The 15,493-nt window shown below is 48.2% G+C and overlaps 1 protein-coding gene across 11 annotated transcripts in view; it reads right to left on the bottom strand.

Annotated features, from left to right (window-relative positions):
• Positions 1–15,493, bottom strand: part of PRRC2B (proline rich coiled-coil 2B) — an 88,649-nt gene that overhangs the window by 51,723 nt on the left and 21,433 nt on the right. For 10 of the 11 annotated variants that reach the window (XM_058524317.1, XM_058524318.1, XM_058524320.1 and 7 more), the window contains exons 2-5: positions 8,291–8,460; positions 7,297–7,474; positions 4,011–4,113; positions 432–504 (exon numbers count right to left, since the gene is read on the bottom strand). In XM_058524317.1, coding sequence (XP_058380300.1) covers positions 432–504; positions 4,011–4,113; positions 7,297–7,474; positions 8,291–8,405 — 469 coding nt within the window. In that variant the 5' untranslated portion in view covers positions 8,406–8,460. Of the gene's footprint in view, positions 1–77; positions 248–431; positions 505–4,010; positions 4,114–7,296; positions 7,475–8,290; positions 8,461–15,493 lie in introns of those variants that run through there. The other variant, XM_058524326.1, reaches the window with a different exon arrangement.

Genomic DNA, 15,493 nt, shown 5'->3' with positions numbered 1-15,493 from the left:
GTTACTGTCCACAAAGAGGCAGCTCAATTGCCAGGGCTGGCTTATTCATAAACCCATGCCTGAAGTTAACACCATACCATGCAACACCTCCTCCTTGTGGTCCCAGGAGAGAGGCAGTAGATGTGTGTCAGCAACACTGCTGAGCAGGTATTAATTCCATCAGCAGCAGAGCCGAATTAAAGAACAGCAGGGATAGCTGCCCAGGTCTCCTCTGTACACCTCAGGATGAATGTCTTCAGCAGTAACACTGAATGAAATCAAGGGGTGGACACACTTCGCGGAACCGGTGCTTCCCCCACTAGGGCAAAGGAGAGGGCTCCACAGAGCAGTATCTCTCTCAGGGAAGAGACTCCACACAGACTGCCTAGACCCAGCCAGAATGGTACTCATCCCTCCTACCCACCCGCCCCACACCACACACACACACTTACCACCTTCGTGTCCTACTGGCTTTCCATTCAGCTGTGCCCATGACTTTGGTCCACCTGGCACTGAATTTGTATTCTGAAACAAGGAAGAGAATCAGAAGAGAGCCGGCCCAATCAGTCTGCAGTCCATCACTGAGCGAGTCAAAATAAGGCGCCCATAGGGTTGCACCTTAGGGTCACACCCTACGCTGATATATCCACCAGCACTTGCTGAGCAGCATCCAAACCACATGAGGTGCCCGGGCAGCACCCCACTTGGTGCAGCAGCCGAGATGTCAGGAACTGCCCGCCCACGTTACAGATGAGGGGCAGTGACCAGTTCAGAGTCACACAGTTATACAGCAAAGGCAGGATTCGAACCCAGGTCCACCTTCATGCTCCCTCCAGAATATTCTGTCAAGTTGTCTCTCCTGCCCACAGAGCTACTTTGTCTTGCTCCAGAGACAAAGACCAAACCCCAATTCTAGCACGTGTCTCAAAAACTGTGTGCCACTGCTAACAGAGGAATATAAACACGGGAAAGCCAACATGCCTGATCTTTCACTGCACAGGCCACTGCACCACTTTCCATAATTACAGTCATGTGTCACTTAACAACGGGGACACATTCTGAGAAATGCATGGTTAGCCAAGTCCGTTGTTGTGCAAACACCACAGAGTGTACTTACACAAACCTAGATGGTACAGTCCACTACACACCTAGGCTATATGGTCCTAACCTTACAGGACCACCGTCATATATGCGGTCATCATTGACCAAAACATCGTGATGTGGCACATGACTATACTGTCATTCTACAAGGCACAACTCCCCAGGTGAGAGGCCTTCCTCCTCCTCTAATCTGGACTTGCCTGGCCCAAACTCAGTCCTACTGGCTAACCTTTGCTGAAAGCTCAGTATGGGCTAGGCATTATGTTAGGCATGCCCTGCCTGACCAAATCCTCCCACACCCTGGGAAGGCTCTAGTCGTATCTCAAGTGAGGCTCAGAAAAGAGTGACTAGTCCCAACCAGAGAGGCAGGACCAGGACTTGTCTCCATTCTGCCTGTGGCGAGAGCCCCTTTGGGTTCCCAGTCTCTGAGCTCACCTGCCTTTCTCAACAACATTCAACTTAGCCTTCCCCTTCTAAAAAAGTAAAGATACAAAAAACAAGGCTGATGCAGCATGAAGTTCCATCCCTTGCTGGACCAGATACCAGATTAAATAATTGCTCTTTCCCAACCAACCTCTCCTATCCTCCAGGGGGACCCCCCCACCACCGCTACACACACTTAAGGCAGACGGCTGCTCTCTGGCCTTCAATGCAGAGCTCACCAGGTGTAACGGTCCATTTACTTATTAGGAGTTGCCCTGAGTTGCTTGACATGGGCAGTCTGGAATGCCCACAGGTCACCCCCACACTAACGACATAAGGGACATGCCAGCAACATAACAGGACAGCGCAGCTGGGGTTGTCAGTCCCTCAGGGAGGAGCGAGCCTCCAGATCCTGCAGGAAGCAGAGGGTACCGGTGCCAACCTACACCCTCCCACTTTGTGTCTGCAGCCAAAGGAACAACGCCCCTGCCCTCCTCCACCAAAGGCACTAAACTGGAAGAGAATGCCTACAAGACCAAGAAGGGGTTACCAACGTTGCCGGCAAATCTCTCCCCAGGAGTAGAACTGCTGTAATGCCTCTGGGGTGAGGTTTTAGAGAGTGGAACACATTGGGAGCGTCGTCTTCTTTCCACCTCCGCACATGGGAGAAAACCATGGAACAGCCGAGAAGGCTGAGCACTGGGTGAAGGGACCTGTGTGCTGGCTCTAGGACGGGGCTTTTCGACCCTGACCACAGACAGTTCCCTCAGCATTTTTTTTCAATAGATGCCCAGGATTGTACCCAGGCCTCAACTCAGAGTCTCTAGTGGTGGGATACAGGCATATGTATTTTTCATAGGCTCCAAAGGTGTGTTTGATGTACAGCCAGGGTACAAATAGTTTCAAATTGTGGGAAACATACAAACTCAACGCCATGTACTCTGACTGGTTAACAGGTCCCAGTGGATTTAGGCCAATGAATACAGAGTCTCACATGAATATGGACTTTTTTTTCTTTTTCTTACTTTCAAAAGGACAGTTCAGTGTTGAGTGGGGGAGGGTGCTCTTCTGGAAAAGCCATAAACTTTCCCCACAGATGGGGGATGGCATCTCCAACCTTCTATTGCCCAGGTCACAATAAAAACTAAAATATGGTAGTTCCAAGTTGTTTTCAAGAAAGCTGGTGAAAGGTAGGTATCTATGTCTAGATTTCTTCTTGTCTTCTAAAAGATTCACAGACCTCTCATCTAGATTTCTAGCTACCAGCTAAGTATATCCTCCCGCGGATCTCTGCAGGAGAGATCCCACAGAGAGACTCCGATGGACTGAGCATATTATCAGCTTTGCTCGGTTAAATCATGACTTTCTGTTTAGAAAAACATTTTATTTATTTATTTATTTTTGTGTGAGGAAGATCAGCCCTGAGCTAACATCCGTGCTAATCCTCCTCTTTTTGCTGAGGCTCTGAGCTAACATCTATTGCCAATCCTCCTCCTTTTTCTTTTTTTTCCCCCAAAGCCCCAGTAGATAGTTGTATGTCATAGCTGCACATCTTTCTAGTTGCTGTACGTGGGACGCGGCCTCAGCATGGCCGGAGAAGCGGTGCGTCGGTGCGCGGCCGGGATCCGAACCCGGGCCGCCAGCAGCGGAGCGCGCACACTTAACTGCTAAGCCACTGGGCCGGCCCTAGAAAAACATTTTAAATGTATCAACAAATAAAGGATTATAGCTCGGTATTTCCCAAAGTGTGTTCTGCGAGACACTAGTCCCTAGAAATATTCAGTTAAAAAGGTTGCCTAGGACAAATGAATTGGGGAACACTGTCGATTATGTCTTCTCCTTAGAGAGTCATAGTACACATTAGCACATTAAAGACACTAAGAAGAAGTCTAACAGTAAAGGAGCTTGCTTAATTTTGTTTTTAAACTCACCCGACCATTGAACCTTTCTGTACCCAACACTTTTTTTTTAAATTTTTTATTGAGGTCATAACAGTTTATAACACTGTGAAATTTCTGTTGTACATTATTATTTGTCAGTCACCATATAAATGTGCCCCTTTACCCATTATGTCCACCCCCAAGCCCTTTCCCCTCTGGTAACCACTAATCTGCTCTCTTTGCCCACGTGTTTCTGTATCTTTGCGGCCAACACCTTTTGTCTTATGGCACTAGTTCCCATGGAGCACGTATGAGGGAACTCTGATCTCCCCTGCGGCTGGCCTGAGCGACCTCACCTCAAGGTAAGTCAATGGGAATCAAATTAGGTGTCTGTATTCTATTCTATATTTGGGTTCTTTCTCCAAAAACTGCAGATTAAAATACCTCATCAGTGACCACGACAACTTCCACGCTCATTTTCCAAAGTCACTCATCAGGTCTGCCTCTGGAATAAGCAGGTCATGCAAGGCTGCCCTTCGCAGTGACAGCTCCTCCCAGTCCCCAACAACAGAAGCGTTTAGGGGCTCCGATGCTGGGGCAACAATCAGGACAGGGTCCTGCACCTACCTCCTGACTGATTGACTGTGTCGGTTTCTGTAAATTGGAGACAGATTTCTGCAAACCCGGCTGCGGCAGCGACTCCGGCAGCTGAGAGGCCGTCACACTGGAACTAGACAAAGGCAGGACATACAGTGCAGATTAGACACGGCACAGGCCACGCTGATGAGGTCCGGCTGCATTGCCAAGAGCCACAGCTGCTCATTCGGAGCAAGACATCCCCCGACCAATAAAAACAATACCTTCCCCAATAGAGGGTTAAGCTGGCAAGGACAAGGAGAAACCGAATCACAAATCACGTTTGAGGTCTCTTCAGTGACATCTTACAGGACAGGACGATCCTCTGCCTTCTTGCAGAGCCTTTTGTTTGCAAAAACTGAAAGCTCATTGCAAACAACGAAGGGATGGAGGATCTGCCAATGCGGAAACTGAGTCACTGCAGGGAAGGGGCTCTGAGTCCCTTACGCCTGACCAGGAGCTCACAGCTACTCAGGAGGCTGACTGCTTTGAAATATGAGCAGATTTTTTTACTTTCTCTTGGCTTATAAAACAAATATATGTTCATAGTAAAAATAAGTTTATAAATACATATGACACAGAATTCATCATGATCTCATCCTCCAGAAACTCCAAGCCTATTTTTCTATATATATTAAGATAGCATTTTTTTAACACAAGTGGGATAACACTATACGTACAATTTCATAACTTGTTTTTACTTAACGTATTTAACACCTTTTCATGGCAACACGTATGAGTCTACCTCTTTCTTTTAATAGCACAGCACAACTGAGTGGGTCATAACTGACCAATCTCCAATTTTTTTTTCTATTACAGATAAAACTGCAGTAAGTATTTTTGTATAAACCTTTGCACACTTTTGTGTAATTCAGTAGTGTATAAGTTCTTAGAAATAAAATTGCTGGATCAAAAGATGTTTTGAGGTTTAAAAGACATTGCCAAACTGCTGTCCAAAAAAGCCTGTCAGTCAATTTACACCTCACAAGTAATCTTTTGAGAGAGCAACAAGAAAGGGTTCTTTTTTTAAAAGATTTTATTTATTTATTTTCCCCCCAAAGCCCCAGTAGATAGTTGTGTGTTGCAGGTGCACATCCTTCTAGTTGCTGTGTGTGGGACGCGGCCTCAGCATGGCCAGACAAGCGGTGCATCGGTGCACACCTGGGATCTGAACCCGGGCCGCCAGCAGCGGAGCGCGCGCACTTAACCGCTAAGCCACGGGGCCGACCCCCAAGAAAGGGTTCTGCAGAAAGATTTCTACTGACTCAGCAGCTCTCCAGCCATTCTTTCTATTCGACCCTCCACCCGACGAGATTCAAGGAGGGTGGCAATCCACCTGGCCAGAATCCAAACCAAAACTGGTGGCTCATCTGTAAGCTGAAACCAAATTCTACACATACACACTCTTCCAGGGTTTACTTAACCCAAGTAACTCACCATTCACGATTATTACATAATAAAGGCCACTGATCCTCCTCTCACATCACCTCTACCTAAAATAGAAGCTTCCAGGTCGCGTCACTTTTGTGTTCTCCAAACCTAAACAGCAAGTCCCAGCAGTTATGGCCCTCCACTCTGCCTCCTCCCCGGTACCCCGCTGGAGGCTGTGCCCCAGGGACAGCAGAGAACCAGCGCCTGGGGTCTGCGGCCTTCTCCGGGACTCATTCTTGACCTCTTTCCTGGCACATGTGCAGCACACCTGGCCTCATTAAAGCTGCCTGATACTTTCTATACCGATGCTGGGTAAAACCAGGTAAGAGGAGGGAGCGATGCTTTGTCTTCTCTCTCTAGAACTTTTGATAGCAGAGGCATTTTAATGCTTACACTGAAATGTGTAATACCTGTTTCCTTTTGGAGTTTGTAGTGTCTACCATTTGAATAAAATGATGACAATAATGGCTGACATCTGCCATGCACTTCCTCTATGCCAGGCTCTGTGCTAAGTAACTGACTTGTGTTATCTCATCTATTGCTTATAACCACCCCTGGAGCCAGGTATTATTTCTACTTCACAGGAGGACACAGAAGTTCAAAGTCAGATAATTCTCCAGCTTCCATAAAACTAATAAAAGGTCTGGCTGGAAATCACATACACGTCTGTCTGATTCCAAAAGTCATGCAATACAATCAAACAGTACGATCCCTAAGCAAACTGTTAGAAAATTGTTTAAAACAGCTTTAAGACCCTATTTCAGTTATTACTACTTTATGATCATCTGAATGAATTATTTCCTCACGTCTATACCCTGTCTGAAGTAACTACAGGGAAGTTTTACAAAAGCTACCGTGGCCACTTCCAATGAGAAAAGGACACTGGTTCACCTTTACTTTCTGGATCCCAAGCATCAGCAGCCAGACCACGAGGGATGCAGGGCAAGAAGGTGCAAAAGACAGGGTTGTTGTGTGTTCATTCCCCAACAGGCAAACCCCAGCAGCAGGTGTCTGCCTACAGCCTTAGCAAGGCCCTGTCCCTCTCTAGTCCCCTCCCAGCACAAATCCTCTTTCCTGGACACCCTCCACAGGGGCTGGAACCCGTCAGAGAAGACCTGCAGGAGGAGATGACCGAAGGCTCAGGTGTCAGAGGGAATCGCCCAGGCTATGCGTCCCGGGCAGAACTGGAACCGGCCTGGCCTCATGCGTTCAGCCCCACCACACGGCAGCAGCTGCAACAGTTGCTCTGCTTCTCTAATGATGATTTTTGAGCCAGACCCTGGGCCTCCTAAGGTTTCCATAAGTGCTGTGCTGGCAGTGGGTGAACCTTCAGGGAGACTGCACACTGACTCCAGATGACAAGGAGCCCGGGTTGTTCTCCTTCGTAACTGGGTCTGTTGAGGACAACTGCAGTAGTCTCTGCGGGAAGCTGCTGGGCCCACAGTGAGGAAGGCTGCCTTCTCAACCTGGAGCCCAGCCACAGGGACCACCACCAGAATGAAGTGTTCAAGACCAGCTCTGTCCACAGTGGCTCTTACAGGAACTGGCTCTGAGCTATTGCATAAGCTCCTCCAGGGTGATGAGGCCTGTCCTAATAAGGCACAGGGGACACTGGTCACTGGGGACAAGGCAGCCCACAGAAACGTTGCTGCATCGGCTCTAAAAGCCAGGAAAAACGAAGGCAGGGAGCAAGAAACAACTAAGTAGCAGCAGGAGTGGGGTGAACGCTTCCTCTGGTTTCTCCCCAGTTCTCCAGTCCTGCCGCCGGGAGGCCCACACCACCTCTGCTGAAGGGAAGGGTGCAGGAGTGACCCTCGAAGCCCCCCACCTGTCCCTCTGCCCTCACCTCTTTGGGTCTTGCTGATCCTGCTTGTTTGCCCATCCCGTGCCGTCCTTGGGTACTATAACGATGTTGGGGTCGTTTCCTTTGTTTTCAGACTTCAAGCTTGGCAGGTTTGCAGGTGGTGGCATACGCCGGGCTGTGGCAACTTTCCCAAGACTCTGTAAGCCATGTCTAGGAATAACTGCAGGAAAACAGGGATGGAAACAGATGTCGCACAGGAAAGTTACAGAAGGAAACAGGCTGGATTCATTCAGCGCTCTTTCAAACTCTGAGTGATAATGACAAAGGCAACCAAACAAAAACAAAGGGCAGACCCACGGTGGAAACAAACAAGAAGCGTTTGGTAGTCACTTTACAAGCTCTTCACCGAGGACCCGAGACACAGGAACGGCTGAAATCTGTGCAGAGGCTTCCATTTTACTAGCGGGCAGGCGAAGGCTCAGGGAGCTTATGACACGGGTGAGGAGCCAGGCCCAGAAAACTCCCTCCCACACAGTAACTACCTCTCTGCAAGCTGAGACTGCTCTGGCCTTATCACAGCAGGACTGAAAGGACAGCCTCTGTCTAAACCCAAGCCGAGCCTGAGCAGGGCACCCAAAATTCATCAAAACCTCATGGGGTGTGGACAGTCTCAACAGGAACTTTTCCCACCAAATTTCAGAATACTGGAACCACAAAATCTAAAAAGGGCAACTCTAATGCAAATTAAGTTCCATTCTACCCATCAAGCTAAAAATATCCATGGCTTCAACAAAATAAGTGAGATGGGGAAACAACCCCACCACAGCAGAGTCAGGATATTTCAGGCTCGGAAATAGAAGCAGGGAGGTTCTGCTTCCTCAGAACTACCGGGTGACCAGTACGTGCCCGGAAGACTGGTGTGCATGGACCACATCTGTCTAACTAGACAGGGGACTCCGGGTTTTTGTGGGCCTTGACCTGGAGGTTCTCACTAAAGGGAAAGCATCAAGCAATGGCCTTCATGCTTGCTTCTTACCTGAGGACCTGATTGCGTCTACTGATTTTCCTTTATACTTATCAAACAGGCTGAGAGTCGAATACTTGCTTTTCCCATCCTTGCCCTTGGTTATTTGCCCCAAACGATCGGACATTGCGATGAAATGTCATCTAGTAAGGAAATTTTTCTCGGCACCGCTCCCAATCTGCCTTTGAAATGGAAAAAAAAACAGTGTTAATCCACCAGCACCTCTGATCCAGTGGATTAAATCCTTTAGCATGGATCTCCTTGAAGATCTGAAGAAAGCTTTGGACTCTGTCCCTAGAAAGATGCCCTTACCAGGCACAGGCAGTTTTGCTCACATTTGAAGAGCATTTGTAGCTACACTCCCCACCTCCCCCGACCCTCCCCTCACTCCCGCACCAGCGTTAAGAACTCGCACTCTGTCTGAATCACTGGAGCCCACTGCTCACCAACTACATGGAAATGGAAACTTTCACACACAGTCCTCTTTCCAAGTCAAGGACAGCTCACTAAGACAGAAAAATAAATGCTCCTCACTTGTAGCATCTCCATGCAACATCAAAAACAAAGCAGGCATAACAGGGGAGGTACACCACTCACTTATTCAAGGCTGTTCATTTCAAGGACGAGCAAAACCAAACCAAAGGGAGCAACGAAGGTCACTAAATCATTCGGACACAGTCAGGGGCATGCACTTTTCAAAATAAAGAACCAGCATCCAGAGAGAAAACACCTGCTTAGGCAACGAGAGCAGGGCTCTCTGAGGTGCAGGCGTGGAAAACAGAAAGCAAGTGCTCCCCAGGGAGAGCCCACACAGGGCTGCACGGCCTACACGTGCCCCTCCACTTAGAGAAAATCTCCAAAAGACAACCAAGAAGCTTCTTCCCTCTGCCACTTTCTAATTTTTTACAGGTGGCTACGAGCATGTCAGCACTTTCCTCATCGATCATTTATTTACTCACTCATTCATTCATTCACTCGAATACTTAGTGAGTGCTCCATGCCAGTGCCTTTTATTCTGTACTCAACCTTGGCTACAGTTTCTAAACTCGATCACCAAAAAGAAAACTTGTCTGAATAACCATTATTTCCCCCTGGAATTAATGTATGGAAAAGAAAGGTAAAGCATCAATTTACACCTTATGGATAACATGTCTTTAATGACAACATGCAGATAACTGTGAAAACATCACTAATAAAAGGCCTCAGTAGTAGCTGCAGCAGTAAGGTCTGCCATTTCATCCTCTTCTGAAGCCACACAGACCAGATGGGACACATCTGTGTGCTAGGGAAGTATTCTGCACCCTCAAAGATGATTTTAAGATAAAGCTCTATATGTTAGGCTCCAAAACTATAGAGCACAGGGAACAAAGACCATTACAAACTGAGGCCCAAAACAGGTGAAACGGGGGACGCTGACATCACACCCCTCCACGCAGCCCAAGTGCTGTGTAAGTTTGCTCTTACACAACACTGGGTGCATCCAGCCTTTCAAGCATTTCACAAGTCTTGACTAACACCCAAGATCTGCCCACCACTGCCTCAGGTGCAGGAACAGATAAGCATGCAATTCGCATCAGTGAACAGTCATGAGGAATGCACACAGATGGATGCCAAGGGATGAGCCCTGTAAGTTGGATACATAAGTATAGGGGTCACCTACCAGGTGGTCACCTTTTCTTCAGGGAAATGTTCCTTTCCTCCTCACATGATTTCAGCCACCCAAGTTGGACACTTAACTCCCTTCCTCACCCAGATCCCGGTTCAGTCAGCTACGGCCTAGGAGGGAGACTGGCATTCAGAGGCCAACCTCCGGGAAACTAAATGAATACAGCGTGCAGGAGTCAGGCACCATGAAGGAACGAACCAGGAGAAACCCTCACAAGGGCTCACTGCTCCCAGGTTTACTCAATGCCAGCAGCCCTCCCCAGTGTCTGCCTCATGTGCCAGGCGCAAAGGACAGCAGTGACCATGGACGGGATTCGGACAAAAGTGTCCAAATCCCGGTTGTGGTGCCCAAGGGTTCCACGACACACCTCTTTATCTTTAAATCGCCCTCCCAGAAGCTGGCTCCAGTAAGTTTCTGCCCCGTCCCCAAAAGTCATAACTAATAGCTTCCTTCCCTCAGACTGGACTGTAGCCCCTCCAGGACAGGGACTGGATCTTACACGCATCAGAATGACTAGTACTTAATATGCTCTCAAATATGAATCAACTTGAAATTCTCCATTAAGATTAGATGAGATCTAATTTTTAGACATTTCTGTCAAATCAAACCAACAGAAAAGAACACTTGGGTAGGAACTCGAACCCCCCCCCCCCACACACACACAGGCACGCACGGACAGGTACACACTACACTATTAACAAAGCCCCTGAGACTGCCACCATGGTGACAGCAACCAGTGGACCCTGCCTCACAGAGCCGACAGTTGAGAACAGGGGTCGGCAAACACCGCTCAGGGTCCCACCAACGGCTTGTTTCTGTAAGGCCCTCAAACCAAGAATGATTTTTTTTCTTTCTTTCTTTCTTACATTTTTTATATTTGTTTAAAAAAACAAAGAATATGCCACAGGACCACATGCGGCTTGCAAAGCCACATGTAGAAAAAGTTGGCTGATCCTGAGTCTAAAAGGAAAAGCCTCAAAAAAGCACTTTCAAAGGTCTCCAGGTGGGCAACAGATGGGCAGCCTGAGAGCACCCCTGAAGAGGCCCTACAGCTCAAACAGGGGTCTGCCAGCAGGGGCCGGCCAAAACAGGGAGGGGCCCAGGCAGAGGGATGGCACATGTATCCTCATTCACCAGCAGGAGACAGTCAGGGAGGGGGAAATCTCTCCCTCTAACCTTGTGTTCTTATGGCTGGATTAATAATAAAATTGACACAAGACCAGATTAACAGGAGAAAATCCAACTTAATATGTATGTATTGAAGATCACAGAGAATTGATGCTCCAAGAGTGAACAAAGCAGGCAGTATATACATCTTTTTACGGAAAGAAACAATAAGTTTGCGAGGAAATGACAGGACAAAGAAATTTAGGTTTGAGGTATGTAATTAGCGAGGAATTTGAACAGAGTTTAGGCTTGAGGTAGTAAATTAACAAGGTTTGTTTACACAGGCTTCTCAAGCCCTGAATTCCTAGCTCTGGCGATAAGAATGCAGGGAGAGCACGTTTCACATGAGCGATTTATTTCCTGCTTTCACGGGGAACAGAGAAAGGAGGGTCAGAATGCCCTTTTCACCTCTCAAGTAACTTGAATTCAAAATAACCCATATGCCACTGTGGGATATTTTGGGGTGGCCTGCCCTGGGCCCCAACAAGACTATTCCATGGACTATGATGGGATACTTAGGGACTACTTAGCACTCTTTTTACAAACTCTGTGTGGCATGTTGAATAACCAAGACACTGAAGTCCTAATTCCCAGAACCTGTGATTATGTTACCTTACAGGCAAAAGGGATACTGCAGATGAGACTAAATTAAGGATCTTGAGAGGAGGCGATTATCTGGGTGGGCCTAATGTCATCACAACAGTCCTTAGAAGAGGGAGGCAGGAGGGTGCGAGTCAGAGAGGTGTGACAATGGCAGCAAAAGTTGGAGTGATGCTCTGTGAAGATGGAAGGCGGCCACGAGCAGAGGAAAGAAACCACCTCTACAAGTTGGAAAAGGCAAGAACCAGCTTCTCCCCTAGAGCCTCCAGGAGGAACGCAGCCCTGCCAACACCAACATTTTAGCCCAGTAAGACTCACTGCTGACTTCTGACCTCCAGAACTGTAAGAGAATAAATTTGCTTGTGTTAAGCCACTAAATATGTGGTAATTTGTAACAAGAAAATATAAAACTAACACACTCACCTATTCAACAAACTTTATCAGGCACCACCATGTGTCCAGCACTGAGGTGGGCCTGGGATACAGCAGAGGATAAGCTGGACACAACCCCCACCCTACAGCCCTAGGCCTACAGCCTACATACATGACAGGACCCACCAATGGTCACACAGCTAATTATCAGTAGCACATTCGGAAATCCTTCACTTCGGAACAGTGATGAAGAACGCGACACGGCAGCTACACCTCTGCTGGCCCTGACCACAGCTTGCACCCGACCGCGAGGCCACACACATCCCTCAACAAAACCAGCGGGCCTCCCTCCCAGCCACACACCCTGCAGGACTGCAGATCTGGCATCGCTAATCTAAATTCAGATAACCAGTGCTTACTAAATTAAAAACCAAATCAACAAAGGCAAATAAGGAAAAATTATTTACCAGCCCCTCTGGGCCATCAAATCTCCACATTAAATCTGAACATGCTTGACTTTTTAAGATCAAATGTCTTTTAAGTCTGAAACTTGACCAGAAAATACTTGTTTCTATAGATACTGCTAAAAAGTCCTCTCAAAATCTGTGAGTCCAAACTTCTGCCAGTTCACTGATACAAACAGATCTTTCTTTGATTCTGCACTGCCTGGGCCTGTGGGCAAAAGTCAGCATGGACAGAGACAGCTCCCGGTGGGTCTTCCTGGTGACACCACGCTTCTCTGAGAACTAACCAGTCCCCACCCCCACCCTCAAGAAGCACTAGGACACCAGAAGCCTCTCCACACCCCGACTCCCGGCACCCCCCAAAAAAATAAAGAAAAACTCTGGGGAACTGGAGCCATTCTCCTGGGAATTTACAACTGTGCCTAAGAGATGTCAGCCAGTCCACAACCGTCGCTTGAGCTGTGTCCTCCCAGTAAATCCAACCACTCCACAGATACTGACTGAGCAGTGACCATGTTCCGGGTGACATGCTTTCCGCACCCCGCAACAGAGCCTCAAAGCGCCGGACAGGACACACTGAACTAACACCTGCACTAAATCCACACATGCGCTGTTTTTGGAGTGCCCCTCCTCCCACTTCTAAACCAACTGTTGCACCGATTGGGCACGCTATTGACCTCTTTAGACCTCGGTTTCCCTGTCTACAGAACTGAAGGGCCAAGACAAGATTCCACAAGTACCAGTGGGTTCTAAAATCAAACACATCAATGTTAATAACCCACAGGCATGGAATTACAAATGATTTATTGTCAAAGCAGCCATCTCCTACCACACATCTGGGATTGGATTCTATATTCCTATATAAATCTGGGTGCTAACAGGCAATGCAACTGAGTCACCATTGCTATGGAAACAGCACCCGTGGGGGATGGGGCCTGATACTTGTTCATTTTAATGCTCCACAGTACAAGTGCACAGATGGAGGTTCCTCCAGGCCCAATTTTCCCTTAGAGCAGGGCTCGGAAAATTACAGTCAGCCTGAAGAGGAATATGCAACAGAGGCCACAGATGGCCCACAAAGCATAAACTATTTACTGTCTGGCGTTTTACAGAGTAAGATTACAGATACTAGCCTTAGAGCTTGCAAGGGTTCTTTCACTAAGCCAGATTTCATTGCATAAATATCCAAAATACAAATACAATCATTTGAGTTTCCCCAGTTGTATGCATCTCCAGTGAAGCAGGGCCATACTTGGGGCCTAGCTAGCCCAGGCCCACACCCATCTAGCTATTCTGCTTGCCTGCTGGTATTCACAAACACCAGGCCAGGAGCCTCAACTGTTAGTAGGGATTTAACCAGCTTCCAAATATCTGCTGACTTTGTCAAAACACACACACACACACACACACACACACACACACAAAGACACACACCCACGCACGCACCCCAAGCTCAGCTAGCCTCCTCAGACGGTAGAAAGAAATGAAGGCAAACATCTGGGTGTGAATCATGAAGCCGGTCGAGGCGAGAGAACATGCTTCTTGGTGGGTCAGAGGCATGTTCATTCAAGCCTGACTCACGCTTGGATCCCTGGGACGAGAACTGGCTGAGACACACCAGGTCCTTGCAGGCGGGCAAGGACTGAGCCTGGCTCATAGCCATGGCTTTCACACTGCTTCCTCCTCCTTTTGTAGGCAACAGAATTCATTTTTCCCCCCAAACAAAATCTAATTTGGATCCTCAGTATTACATATAAAACAGATACAAGCCAAGGGTGCCCTGCCTGAGGGAGTCCTGCCTGCACCCCACCCCCACCGTGGTAACCCCTCCTTTCCCACAACAGCCACCTTGAGGCACTGTCTGGGGCCCTTAGAGCATTTTGAAAATGGCTGGCCTGAAAGAAAATACTGTCATCAGGCAAAGGAAAAAAGGGCCCAAAATCCACGTGAAGATAGCTTTGGAGAGTGAAGAAAAGGATATTTAAAAATGTATACAGGTCTGCATATTTTGGCAAGTTATCTAAAGAAGTACTCCCAGAGGCTTGGGCTTTGCTGGAACAAAAACAAGAAAGACTCGCCAACAAAGGCAACTTAATCCCAAGCCCCGCCTTTCCAGACAGTAGTCCCACCTGTCAAACAGGTTACCGAGACTGCCTGCTATCTGTCCACCGGAGGGAAAATCGCCCTGCACTCGCCTTATCAAAAGCCACTTCCTGGTAACAGGATGAATTTCACTCTGCACTGGGGTACCGGCCAGTCTCAGACACCCGCCTGGCCAGGTGATTTGGGATGGCCTGTAACTCACCAGGGAACCACTACACATTCAGGGCTAATCACAGTGCAGTGGCACTTCTGAGAGCCAGGCACCCTGACAAGCACTCACGTGCCCTCACTCCCAACTCCCCACAAGAGCCCTTTCTGGAAGATAAACCACTGTCATCAGCCTGCTTCACAGAGAAGGATACTAAGGTGCAGTGGGATGGAGAAGGAACTGGTTCAAGGTCACAAGATCAGCGAGTGCTGGAGCCAGGCTTGGAGCCCAGGCTGCAGACTATGTGCCCAGGGGGACCCGACTCCAGGCTGCTGTTACTTTACCTGTGGGAGGGAGGGCACTGACGGGAAAGAGATGCATCAGTTCTGACATGAGGCAGCCCAGGCTCAAAGGCTGCCTTCTGGCTGACTGCACAGATGACAGTACTGGACCAAGTCTTTAAAGACAAGCATCTTATTTATGCCAATGCTGCCAACAGCCAGATTTACATTCAGGCTTTTCACTCTTCACTGGTCTCCCTGATTCCAGGAACACATGGTCAAAATCATCTGCTTTCTCAAGTAGTCCTCAACCCTCAATACATGTGACGACATCACCACGTGGCTCTTTCCTTCAATCACCAATACTGATGGAGGACCTAAGCATGCTCCAGCCCCACCCCGCCCTCCCAGAGC

This window comes from Diceros bicornis, chromosome 28 (genome assembly GCF_020826845.1).
Source record: "Diceros bicornis minor isolate mBicDic1 chromosome 28, mDicBic1.mat.cur, whole genome shotgun sequence".
Taxonomy (NCBI): Eukaryota; Metazoa; Chordata; class Mammalia; order Perissodactyla; family Rhinocerotidae; genus Diceros; species Diceros bicornis.
Note: the sequence above shows the minus strand (reverse complement) of the source record. Positions and strands in the feature narration are given on the sequence as shown.